Source organism: Spermophilus citellus, assembly GCF_964194105.1.
Source record: "Spermophilus citellus genome assembly, chromosome: 2".
NCBI classification, from domain to species: domain Eukaryota; kingdom Metazoa; phylum Chordata; class Mammalia; order Rodentia; family Sciuridae; genus Spermophilus; species Spermophilus citellus.
The window spans coordinates 256,786,101-256,798,876 of NC_138183.1; the positions used below are offsets into that span (position 1 = coordinate 256,786,101).

At 63.9% G+C, this 12,776-nt stretch overlaps 1 protein-coding gene across 2 annotated transcripts; it reads right to left on the reverse strand.

The window, feature by feature from the left end:
• Window positions 1-207: 207 nt before the first annotated feature.
• TNNT3 (troponin T3, fast skeletal type) lies at window positions 208-12,561 on the reverse strand. 2 transcript variants are annotated; one of them, XM_081263160.1, is made up of 12 exons: window positions 12,544-12,561; window positions 11,610-11,630; window positions 11,411-11,425; window positions 8,835-8,853; window positions 5,132-5,177; window positions 4,103-4,219; window positions 3,940-4,017; window positions 3,636-3,749; window positions 3,449-3,558; window positions 3,237-3,327; window positions 1,757-1,797; window positions 208-459 (listed from the first exon to the last, which is right to left on the reverse strand). In XM_081263160.1, exons 6-12 carry the CDS (start codon window positions 4,184-4,186, stop codon window positions 405-407), a joined length of 573 nt encoding a protein of 190 aa, XP_081119286.1. In that variant the 5' UTR covers window positions 4,187-4,219; window positions 5,132-5,177; window positions 8,835-8,853; window positions 11,411-11,425; window positions 11,610-11,630; window positions 12,544-12,561; the 3' UTR covers window positions 208-404. The 2 variants fall into 2 exon arrangements, with proteins under 2 accessions (XP_081119286.1, XP_081119285.1); XM_081263159.1 differs by lacking the exon at window positions 1,757-1,797 and adding an exon at window positions 2,350-2,390.
• Between the last annotated feature and the right edge of the window lie 215 nt (window positions 12,562-12,776).

Sequence of the window (12,776 nt, forward strand, 5' to 3'; positions counted from 1 at the left end):
GGGGGGGAATCTTAGGGGTGACAAGCCCTTGGTGAGAGGAGTCAATGACAGAGTCCTGGAGGCGCTCTGGGCCCAGCACCCAGCATGGCCACAGTCGCTGTTAGTGGGCATGATGTGCCCCACGCTCTCAGGAGCCGCTCCACTGGGAGGCTCTCACCCTCAGGCGGCTCTCACCCCAGGCCCCCATGAACGACAGAACACACCTGCTGGAGGGGGGTCTGCTGGCTTTATTCACAGACCCCAGAGGGTGGGGCCTGGGACGGCAGAGACAAGGGGGTGCTCTAGTGGGGCCCTCCACCCCCGGCGTCGTCCCGGAACCCCAGAAGCAGCCTGGGCACGAGTGTTGGGGCGATGGTGCTGGAGTGAGCCGGGGCCAGGTCTCTGCCGCGGGACCTCCTGGCCCCTTACTTCCAGCGCCCGCCGACTTTGCCCTTGGCGGTGGCACCGGCCTTCTTGCTGCTGCAGATGGAAAGCAAGTTGTTCTTGAGTCTGAGCATCAGCCCGGCCGGGAGGGCAGCCTTGAGAGGCAGAGCCTCTCCCTGGCTTGCAGCCCTCTAGCCCTGGCCTCCCCAGTGTGGACCTCTAGCCCTGGCCTCCCAAATGCATACAGGATGAGGTCCTGGCCAAGCCTCACAACACCCCCCCACACACACACACTTCTTCCCCTCTGCACAGCACTGACTCACCTGTACTGGCCTGGCCAGGGGCCTGGGGCTTAGGGCTTAGTGTGGTTAGCAGGGGTGGACACGGGGCAGGGCCACCCTCTGTCTTCCCTGCCCTGCCTGGGGTTGCTGCAGACAGACCCCAGTGGGTGGAGACTGTCTTGGCAGATGACTACTCTCTTCCCCACACAGTCTGTGCCACTCTGGGGGGCAGATAAGTGTGGCCATCCCCAGGAACCTGTCCCCTCTTCTGAGGATTTGAGGACCTTTGTGCACCAAAGAGCCAGGAGGTGCCGAGTGGGGCCCAGGCAGGCGGAAGACAGAGGGCTTCATCCCCAGAGGCTGGCACGACAGGACCATTCCTGAGCACACACGCGTGAACACACACGTGCACATGCACACCCATGACAGTCCTGGCCCACAGAACCGAGACCCTCCCTGGAGGGGGCCCGACTCTGGGAGCAGAAGGCAGCCTCTGGGAAGAGGGAGGAAGCCCTGGGAGGCAGGAGCTCCACCAGGCTCTCGGGGAGGGACAGCCTGCAGCCAGGCTCAGTGACCCGACCCCCGGTGGCATGTCACTGGCACCAGAGCTCAGCCCAGGGGGCGGGGAGAAGTATTGCCTGGGTCCCCGCACCCCGTGGGGCACGATTCCATGGCCCAAGGGCATTTCTGAGGAACCCACGGTTGCAGAGGGGCCATGTCGCCCCCCAGGTCAGCCTCTGAACTCCCCACCCCCGGTCACCTTGGAAGGTGACACTCTGGGTGTCCAGGCCGGCCGTGCAAGGCCATCTGATGGCCCCTGAGAGCCTCCGCATGCTGGGGGCCTCCTGCAGCCCTCTGCTGGCTGGCCGGTGCTGGGCACCAGAGGGCATCACTGGCAAACCCTCTCTGGCAACCCCTCCTGTGAGCAGGTGAGGAGGGTCCACAGGCCCCAGGGCACAGGACCTGGTTAGTTGTGTTACTGCTCTGCTGAGGGCTGGCCACTACTGGCCCTTGTTCAGGGGCTGGCTAAAACACCAGGCCCGCATGGACAGTGGCAGCAGGCCCTGTGGCCCCTGTGCCCAGGGCAGAGCAAAGTGGGCCAGGCTACTCACTGCTTCTGGGCCTGGTCGATGCGGCTCCTGAGGGTGGTGATCTGCAAACAACACAGGCGACTTACTGCGAGGGGGACCCGGGGACCCAGCCACCGCAGCAGAGCGGTGGCTCCGTGCCGGCTCCTGCTCCTGGCTCCTTCGGGAGGGCGCTGTCCCTTGCCCTCGGGTTGCTGACCCGACTCACTCTCGCTGGCCTGTACCGGCCTGCGATACCACACACAGCAGCTGCAGAGCTGGCCACTTACCTTCCAGCTGCAGCAGGCCCTGGGGCAGGGTGGAGGTGGGGCCCGCAGACCCTCCTTCCAGCCCCCGACCCCTGACTCTGACCCTCCTGCTCCCAGTTTGGTGGCCAAGGCACCTGGTTCCCAAAGCTCCTGGGAAGCAGAGGCCCCTCCTCTCCTGCCAACAAGGGCAGCAGGCCAGCCTCAAGGCCACGTCTGGAGGCAGGAGGGGATGGGGCAGGAAGGAGAGTACCAAGGCCACGGAGGGCCAGCCTGCCTGCCCGACTCCGTGACCTGGCCTTTGCCATGCGAGAGGAGCACCGTGCACTGCACACGCGCCAGCCGGGCCCGCAGCAGACTCTGGCTACTCACAACTTGGCCAGCATCTCCACTCTGGCCCGGAGGGTCATGATCTAGAAAGACCGAGATGGTTACAGGGCTGGGTGGGTGGCTGAGGCTTCAAGGCCCCGCCGTGCGCTGGGCTGGTCTGGAGATGGCCCTTGGGGTTCTGAGCCCCTGGGCCCTGGTATGGGCAGTGTGGAGGCCACCACACCTGACTGCATGGTGGACACAGGGGAGCTGGCCGGGGCTCTGTGTGGGCCAGCCCCAGGGGAGCCTGGAGGGTGAGGGAGGCAGCTCCTCCTGAGAACCACCAGGGCGGGATCGGCTGTGCTGCCTCGGGGAGGGGGAGGACGTGCGGGCTCAGGAGAGGCCTGCCCAGGGTTCCCGGGGAGCCAGGGCTGGTCACCGGAGATGCCCCTGCACGTGTCCTTCACCCGAGGGGTGCTGCAGGGGCGTTCAGGTGGGGAAGCTCGAGGTATCTGGGTTGTCCCAGGGCACATTCGTCACCCAGGACTGGAGCCCTCCCTGGGCCACCTGGTCCTCTGTGCGGGGGCCAGGGCTGGGCCTCACAGAGCCCTCGATGTCCCACCCCAGGCAGCCCGCCTCTGACTCCAGCTTTGCCTTCATGCCGGGGTCTGTGAGCGAAGGTCGCTCAAGGTCGCGAGCCCTCCACGCAACTCCAGGCAGCCCAGAGCTGTGCATGTGCCACCCCCTGGCCTGCTCTGAGGACAACTTAGGGCCCCTGTGGCCTAAATTCATGCTGGCCCTCAGGCAGGGTTCCCAATGTACCCAGGGGGCCTGGCCGATGCCTCGGGTGGCCAAGTGGCTGCCCCAGAAGGTGGCCTCAAGCAACAGTCCCCACGGGACGCAGTGGGTGGGACCCAGCGGCCCCCCGGGCTGGAGGTGCCTGGACTCACGTCATATTTCTGGCGTTTCAGCTTCTCCCCAAACTCAAACTTGTCAGTCTCGAGTTGGTACAGGGTTTCCCAGAGCTCCTTAGCCTTGTCCCTGAGGGGGAAGGATGGCACAGGTGGGTCAGCCTGAGAGCCAGGGCCTCCCCCAAGGCCCGGCACCCTCCTCAGGCCACAGGAAGGGACCAGGCAGCCTGTGCCCCCCAACGGGCTCCCACCTCAGCTTGTCGTCGCCAAGGTGGTCGATGTTGAGGGGCTTGCGTCTCTCGGCCAGGATCTTCTTCTTCATCTCCCGGGCCGTCTGCTTCTTGCCTCTCTTCTGGTCAGCCTGAAGGGGACGTGGGGTCTCAGGAGGGGCCCGTGCACCAGCCAGGCCCCAGGCCCCTCCTGGCCTTGCCCGCCTACCTTGGCCAGGTAGCTGCTGTAGTTGGCCCCCATGGAGGACAGGGCCTTCTTCTTCTTCAGGTCGTCCTCGGCCCTCCTCTTGGCGTCCTCCTCCTCCCTCCGGGCCTTCTCCTCCTGTGGAGACCACACCCCTGGACCCTCAGGGGAGGGGCAGACTGTCCCCCACCCTGTGGACGCAGAGGTTGCTGGGAGGAATCTCCAGGGTCAGTGTTTCAGCGGGGCAGGGCTTTAACTCCTGGCTCTGAACACTGGCCCCCACAGCTTGACCACTGGAGAAGGGCCCGAGGCCGGACACCCCGCTCACCGCCAGGCGGTTCTGCCGCTCACGCTCCTTCTCTGCGCGGATCCTCTGCTGCTCAGCCCTCTCCGCACGGCGCTTCTCCTGTGGCCAGGAGGCAGGTCAGTCCAGCCTTGCCACCGGCACCCTCCAAGTGTGTCCGGCGGCCTCCACCCATGGCCACACTCACGATCCTCTCTTTGAGGGCAATCAGCTCCTCCTCCTCTTTCTTCCGGGCTTCGAAGTGGCTGTCAATGAGGGCCTGCAGCTCCATGAGGTCCTTGTTCTGGCGCTTCTTCTGGATGTCCTGTGGGCAGAGAGGCCTGTCGCTTCCACCCCTCCGCCCGGCCTGGCCTCTACCTGGGGAAAGTGGCACCTGTGCCCCAAAGAAGCCCTGCCTGCCCGGGCCACCAGGACAACTGTCTTTCTTGCTGCCCTCTTGGGGCCGTGGGTGGCCTGATCCCCAAGCCTCAGGGTTGGGTGATGCCCTTCTTGGAGGTGACCCAGGCATGGCTGTACCATGAGGTCAGTAGCATCCCTAGGGTGGACTGACCCTGTCATCATGCTCAGAGATGCCCTTCAGGGGCTGAGCCTGGGGGAGAGAGTGAGCTGTGCACACTTGTTGTGTGAACAGATGAATGAGTGTGCAGATGGAAGGAAGTAGGTAATGGGTTGGGAGAGATGGACGGATGACAATGGGGCAGTGGGTGGATGGACAGTGGATGGACAGTGGATGGACAGTGGATGGACAGTGGGATCAGTGAGCAGGCAGTGGGTGGATGGACAGTGGATGGACAGTGGGATCAGTGAGCAGGCAGTGGGTGGATGGACAGTGGATGGACAGTGGGATCAGTGAGCATGCAGTGGGTGGATGGATGGGTAGACTCATGAACAGGCAGATAATGATGGATGGATAGATCAATGGAAGGAAGGAAGATGGATGATGGAAAGAGCTGGATTGAGGATAGATGGAAGGATGGGTGGATGGATGGGTGGAAGGAAGGGTGGGTAGGAGGAAGGATGGAGGGTGGATGGATGGATGACGAGTGGGGAGAGAGAAGGATGGGTGGGGAGAAGGGAGAGGTGCATATTCTTGGAGTGTGGTCCAGGATTGGCTTATGAAGCCCGGGCTCTGCTGCTTGAGAGGAGAGGGGCAGAGGCCCATCCTGGCGCTCAGTGGTAGGCTTGGGGTGCTCTGATTTGGGTCCCATACACTTACATCAAAGTCTACTTTCTCCCCTTCCGGGATCTTAGGAGCAGTGAGTCTGAGGAAGAGAGAGAGGCTGGTGAGAGGGTACCGAGATGCCCACCCAAGGGGGTTGTCCTGCCCTGGTCCCACAGTCCCCCTGGCCCTGGCCTGGTGCCCTGTTGCGGTCACTGTGCCTGACTGTGCATTCACCTGAGCTTTGTTCTCATCAGACTCATGACCCTCACACCCAGGGCCTGCCCCTTGGAGCAGGCCTCAACCACCCCAGTCCCCGGGTCCTGCTGGCTGTTTCTCCGTCTCTGCAGGAAAGGCACCTCAGTTTCTTTCTCAAACCAAGGAGGCAGGGTGGCCCCCGCAGGCCCTCCGGGAACAAGGTGGCGTTTGCCTCTGGGGTCGGGACCGGCCATGGAGACCCTTCCCGCTTTTCTGGCCACTCTTTAATCTCTCTTTCTGGGGCCCAGGGAGGGAAAGAGGCCTTCTAGGAGGAAGGAGCCCCCCGTCCACCGGCCGTGCAGCCCCCTCCTCCCACCAATATGTTCCAGATGGAGCGGAGAGTTGAGACAAGGGCTTTTTAAAACAACCACAGAGGAAAGTGGATCGGGGTGTCGATCAAATGCTGGAGCGGGAAGGGATTTTCTGAGCTTGGAAGCATCAGAAGTTCCCTCCAAGGGAGAGATGTGCAGATGGCCCCATGCAAATGAGAAACTTATGTATGTGCAAGAAGGCAAACTCGGGAGCCAGGGGAAAAGCCCAGACTAAGAAAATATTTTCAGCAAATACAGAGAAGACTTATATCCTTATGCAAACTGATGATTGAGAAAACATAGAGACGTGTCCACTGTGAGATAAATGAGCACAGGGCACAAACTACTGACTCTCGAGAAGAAAGACAACCCGTTCACAAACGGGGAAAGGCTGGCCCTCGCGCCATCAGAGGAATGCAAAGGAAAACAACCGTGGGATGCCATTTGCCATCCATCAAGGGCGAGCGCAGAGGCAGCCTCTGCCTCGGGTGAGGAGGGTGTGGGACACAGAACGGCTCACATCCCACGTAGGAGGCCCACTTGGCCCAGTCCTCGTGGAGAGCAATTTGGCAACGGACATGGCAGTCTTAAGAACGCTCATACTCTTTGACCCAGTAATTCTAGTTCTGGGAATGTGGCCTAGGGAAATAGCCCTGAAGACGGAAAACGCTTCCACCCGGCGTCACTAATGATAGCGAAGAACTCGGGGAGCCTGCAGCAGGGCATGGGCAGGAAAACCACCGTTTGTCCAATCGATGGAATATTACGTGGCCATTCAAAATATTTAAGAAGACTATATAAAAACATGGAAAAATACTTATGAATAGTGCTAAATTTTAAAAAAGCAGAATTCAAGGCTGTATAGACAGTCTGATGTTTGAAAAACAGCTAGAGTTGAGGTCTTTTTTTCCGAGCCCTTTGCATGGAAAAAGAGTAGGAAGAAATAAGTATTTTTATTTCTTTCTGTTCCTTTCCACAGTCTGGCGGGCTGGTGGGTGGGTGGGAGAATGATGGATGAATTTCTTCTTCTTCATTTGACTTTTATGTACTTTCCAAATTTCCTTTAATAAGGTGTTTTGTTTTCATAATGAAAACACAAACAATATTTTCTAAAATGAGAAAATATCTTGTGCTCTGGCATCAATCTATTCAAAATCGCCAAAAAAATAAAGTGCAAAGGCCGTGAATAGCTGGCCAAACCCTTCCTGCATCTTCACCTTCCTGCGACTCTGCAGAGACCCACCCCCAACCCCGGGAGCAAACCTGAGTCCCACCTCGGGCAGAGTGGGGGGCGGGCAGGCTGCTTGGAGGGGCAGGAGGGGCAGGCAGGCTGCTGGGGGGCAGAGTGAGGGGCAGGCAGGCTGCTGGGGGGCAGAGTGGGGGGCAGACAGGCTGCTGGGGGGGCAGAGTGAGGGGCAGACAGGCTGCTGGGGGGCTGCTGGGGGGGCAGAGTGGGGGGCAGACAGGCTGCTGGGGGGGCAGAGTGAGGGGCAGGCAGGCTGCTGGGGGGCAGAGTGGGGGGCAGGCAGGCTGCTGGGGGGCAGAGTGGGGGGCAGGCAGGCTGCTGGGGGGCAGAGTGAGGGGCAGGCAGGCTGCTGGGGGGGCAGAGTGGGGGGCAGGCAGGCTGCTGGGGGGGCAGAGTGAGGGGCAGGCAGGCTGCTCGGAGGGGCAGAGTGGGGGGCAGGCAGGCTGCTGGGGGGCAGAGTGGGGGGCAGGCAGGCTGCTGGGGGGCAGAGTGGGGGGCAGGCAGGCTGCTGGGGGGCAGAGTGGGGGGCAGGCAGGCTGCTGGGGGGGCAGAGTGGGGGGCAGGCAGGCTGCTGGGGGGGCAGAGTGAGGGGCAGGCAGGCTGCTGGGGGGCAGAGTGGGGGCAGGCAGGCTGCTGGGGGGCAGAGTGGGGGGCAGGCAGGCTGCTGGGGGGCAGAGTGAGGGGCAGGCAGGCTGCTGGGGGGGCAGAGTGGGGGGCAGGCAGGCTGCTGGGGGGGCAGAGTGAGGGGCAGGCAGGCTGCTGGGGGGGCAGAGTGGGGGGCAGGCAGGCTGCTGGGGGGGCAGAGTGGGGGGCAGACAGGCTGCTGGGGGGGCAGAGTGGGGGGCAGACAGGCTGCTGGGGGGGCAGAGTGGGGGGCAGGCAGGCTGCTGGGGGGCAGAGTGGGGGGCAGGCAGGCTGCTCGGAGGGGCAGAGTGGGGGGCAGGCAGGCTGCTGGGGGGGCAGAGTGAGGGGCAGGCAGGCTGCTGGGGGGGCAGAGTGGGGGGCAGGCAGGCTGCTGGGGGGCAGAGTGGGGGGCAGGCAGGCTGCTGGGGGGGCAGAGTGAGGGGCAGGCAGGCTGCTGGGGGGGCAGAGTGGGGGGCAGGCAGGCTGCTGGGGGGGCAGAGTGAGGGGCAGTCAGGCTGCTGGGGTGGCAGAGTGGGGGGCAGGCAGGCTGCTGGGGGGCAGAGTGGGGGGCAGGCAGGCTGCTGGGGGGGCAGAGTGGGGGGCAGGCAGGCTGCTGGGGGGGCAGAGTGGGGGGCAGGCAGGCTGCTGGGGGGGCAGGAGGGGCAGGCAGGCTGCTGGGGGGCAGAGTGGGGGGCAGGCAGGCTGCTGGGGGGGCAGAGTGGGGGGCAGGCAGGCTGCTGGGGGGGCAGAGTGAGGGGCAGGCAGGCTGCTCGGAGGGGCAGAGTGGGGGGCAGGCAGGCTGCTGGGGGGGCAGGAGGGGCAGGCAGGCTGCTCGGAGGGGTAGGAGGGCCTCTGCAGAAGGGCGGTGGGCTTGTGAGTCCCACCGAAGCCAGGAAGTCAGGGTTGGATTTTTTTTTTAATCTCGTGAAAGGAGGCAAGACCCTCCGTGAAAGCAGGGTTCCCAAGAGGCCTGCGTAAGAGCGTCCAGGCAGCAAGCTGGTGTGGACATGGTCCATCTGATGTGGCGAAACCCTTCCTTCCACATCCCACCACACCACTCCATGTCTGTTTTTCCATATGGGGCCCTGGGAGACCCCCCAGCAGAGCTGGGCACAGCAAGGCTGGGGGGGCAGCCTGAGCTCCGTTTTGCCTTTCTTCCCCCGGGGCCTGCAGCGTCAGGCCCTCCTGTGCTTCCTGTCTGTCTCCTGGGCGACATCGGTCCCTGGGGTTAGCACTTGGACTTTTCCTCCAGTGCAGACCCAGGCCTCCCACCCGGGGCCATAACCACTGACCACCCCAGCCCAGCGGACGCCATACTCACTGGGGTCTTGGCTTCCTCTCTGGTCACCACGGCATCAGTGTGGGGAGAGGGGGAGAGAGAGACCAGGTGAGAGGGGTGGCTGCCTCCTGCCCACAGGGACCACCAAGGTGGGGTCTTCCTCTGCTCTGGCCTGTGGGGGCCACCTGCCTCTCCAGCTGAGCCCACCCCTCGGCCCCCCACTCCGGGTCCCTGGGGCTCTGAGAAGGGCTGAAATGCAGGGTGAAGAGAGAGGGAGGAGCTGCTGCTAAGGGTCAGAGGCCAGGAAGGGAAGAGGCCAGACAGGTGGAGGACTGGAGGAGGGAGCTGGGAGCCTGGGAGCGGCTGGTCTGCGCTGGTCCCACCGACTGCCCACCTCGGCAGGCAGAAGCTCACCCGGCACCCCAGCCCACGGCGGTCACTGTGCAAAGCAGAGAGGCCCTTGGCTCAGGGCCTCGGCGTATGGTGCCAAGAGCACAGGCGGACAGGTAGACAGGCGGAGGAGGACGGCAGAGCCAGAGGGCCAGGGTCCCCAGGACCTTGTGAAAGGGGCACAGCAGGAGCTGCGGTCCTTCACCTTCCCCACCCTCCCGCTCCTCTGTGGCGTCTCCGTGGACTGGCTAATCGCACACGCCAGAGAAGGGCCAGGGTGCTGGTGCGGGGCAGCACTGGGCGAGTCCAGCAGGGCAGCAGGAGGGGGCGGGCTGTGCCCAGGCCCCCCATGGGCACCCCAGCTGCAGCCCGGGCACGGCTCTCCAGGGCATGGCAAGAGCGGGTGCTGTGCAGACCCTTCCTGGAAGGGGGCCGGGAGGCCCAGGCTCCCCTCCAACCCTCTCCATCTGGGGCTGGGCTGGGCACAGCCTTTGACCCTGGGCACTTCCAGAGGCCCTCTGTCTGCAAGGTCAGTTTTGCTGGGCTGAAAGCCAGCAGGTCAAGGAACCCTCACGCTGACTCTGAGCCCACGAGGGTGCAAGCCTCTTCTGTTGTCCACCCCAACTCCGCAGTCCTGCCCCCCCCCCCCCGTGTCAAGATCCTCCGCAGCCCCCACAGTGCCCCGAGGGCTCTCTCACCCAGGGCAGTGGCCTCCTGGCCCATGGGAGCCGTGCTTCTCCCCTGGCGCCTGGGTCGGCCTCTCTGGGATACCCACCCCTTCCTCTCCCTGAGTTACCTCTAAGTTCTGCCTCGAGAAGATGGCCTGTCCCCCAGGCCACGGCCCCTGAGCCTCGACTAGGTAGCCACCCCCAGCTAGTGGGGGCTGCTTCCTTTGTGGGTGTTGACCCCTAGGCCCAGCCTGGCCTGGTACACAGGGGTCTGAAGATCAGCTCAGGGCCCTGCAGTGCCCTCTGCCTGCCCTGCCTCTGCCAGGCGGAGCAGGACCTGCTGAGAGGGCATCTTGGGCCAGCAGCCATCCCCTGCCCTTGGCCAGAAGCTATCCCCATCTGAGGCAGGTGGGGGTCCTGCCCGCTGACCCTGGACAGCGCCTGTGCTTGGTGGGGTCTGCAGCATGTGCTCTGGCTCATGACCATGCAGTTGCTCGGGGACAATGCAGGTGGTGGATCCTGCAGTGTGGCCTTGACTTGCAGGTGGGCCTCGTGCCACCCTTTCCCGATGCCCGGGTGCCCGTGGGGTCTCCTGTGAGGCCCTGTGCGGGGTCTGGGGCCCAGGGCAGGGTAGGAGCAAGAGCCGCAGGGCGGCCACGTGGCCAGCGGCAAAGCTTCCTGTGTGGCACTGCCTGCCTGCCCCTCCGACTCCCTCCCTCCTGTGTGTCCATCCTGGGCCTCAGGGCTGGTCCCAGGATGGCCTGGTGACCTTATCGCCCACTAGACTGGCTCCTGGACACCATTTTCCTGTGTGGCCTGGGAGTCCACCCCCAGTCCCTCTCCTTCTATGTCTGGGTGACCTCTCTGGGCAGGCAGGGCTGGAGTGGGGGTCCCAGGCCCAGCGGGAAGGCCCGCAGCCCACCGAGGCAGCATGTGATTGGAGAGAAGCTCCCGAGCAGCGCCCCTGACCTGGATCTGCAGCTCCGCCCAGCACACCAGCCTGCTGCGGGAGGGCAGGCCCCCAGGTCCCCTCTCGCCTGCCTCTGCCCGGGTGTGTCTGGCCCTGGCCCAGGCAAGGGTGGGATGCTGGGACCTGACTGATGGCTCATTTGCACGCACGGCCCCCGGCTGTTCCAGCTCCCTGACGTCCCCACCTTGGACCTCAGCCTGCTGTTCTGCTTCACCCCACTTGCCCTTCCACCCTCCCTGCCACCTCACCGCCTCCTGACTTTACTTCGCTGGCTTCCTATCTGTGGCAGGGCGGAGGCCACCCACCCTACCCCTCCTCTCTGCTCTTCTCTATTCCACCTGATGAATCCAGAGGGTCCCAGTAGACCCCAGCACCTTCCTCCCAAGATCTGCTTCACAGTCTCTGCCCCTGAACCCTCTGCCAGATAGACAGGGGGAGCTTCACCTGTCTCTAGTCCCACCTGAGTCGGACTTCAGTTAGAGGCCTGAGGCTCAGTCCAAGGTGGGGAACTTGGAAGTGTGGTGGGACACAGGGGACCAGGGGACAGAGGAGGAAGGGGCAGCTCTGGTTGGCTGCAGTGCAAGGCCTACCTTCCTGGACCTCCTCTGGAAGCAGCGTCAGGCAGCACCGAGTTGGGGAGAGAAGGAGGAGAGACACCGTGAGTGGAGGGTGGGGGGCAGAGCCGCCAACCGCAGGACCGGGTGCGGGGCCGGCAGCCTCTTGTCCCTTCTGGCCCTGCTCCTGCACACACTCACACCGGCCATGTGGCTCTGAAGTCATGTCACATACCTGGTTCATGAACTTCAGGGGCTAAGGAGGCCACAGAGCAAGAGGCAAACCGCGGGTCAGAGCCAAAGGAGAGGGATCCGAGGTTAAGTGGAAACAGCCCGTCACCAAGGCCACAGGGAGGGGACGTGCAGGGTGAGCAAGACATGGATTGGAGTTAGCCTGGGTGCTGTCCCCTCCAGCCCTGCTTCCCCCAACTCCTGTGGCCCACTCGGGAGAGGAGAGACAGGAAAGCCTCAGCCCACCCTCAGCCTGACCTGTCTCAAAATCAGGGAAACTGAGGCAGGGGGGTTGGGGACGCAGGCTGTGTCTTGTCCTGGTCACTCCATGCTGTCTGTCCCAGGGAGCTGCCGTGGTGGGCTCCCCTTCTTTCCCTACCACCTCGAGAGTGTCCAGGCCTGCAACCTGGTAGTGGTTCCAGGGACCTGCGAAGGGGCTGCAGCCCAGGGACGCAGGCCCCAGGGACAGGTGCACACCTGGGTGCCCTGTCTATGGCCGTCCTAACAGCCAGATGCAGACCTCCTTTGCTACCCTGCCTCGCCCAGACCCCAAGAAAGGCTGGGGTGAAGGCATCTGCCAGGCCACAGGGCCTCTCCCGACACTTGAGCTATCCTGAGATATGGCTTCATGTCCTGGTCTGGCTGCGGGGTCAGAGGCTGCCACCATGGGGACCCTCCGTTCCCTGGCCCCATCTCCCCCGATCCTCACACTAGCTGCTCCCAGGTGAGCGGCACATGGTCCCCAACAGCAGGGACACTGGGGCCCGCTGGGGTCCTGCACCCTCTCTGTCAAGCATCAGCCTTGGTTAGTGGGTTACTGGGGGCCACATGTGGGGCCCCTGGGCTGGCTGGCGCCTCATTGCCTCCCCTTCTCCCCACCCTGGGCTCCAGCCAGGCCCCGGGCCCCACATGGGGACCAGAAGTCCGTGGGCTCCTACCTTCCTCCTGGACTTCTGCTGCGGAGGGGTGCCAGGGCGTGCAGGGTGGCAGGGAGGAGAGAGGACAGGGTTAGACAGGAGGTCCCCGAGTCCTTGGGGGGGGCCAGGGTCGGACCCAGCGGGGAGGCAAGCACACCAGGCCACTGTGAGGGTGAGGGCAGTGGGCAGGAAGACTGGAGCTGGCGGGGGCTGGGCCCTGGACCCACTTACCTTCCTCCTCCTGGGCCTCTTCT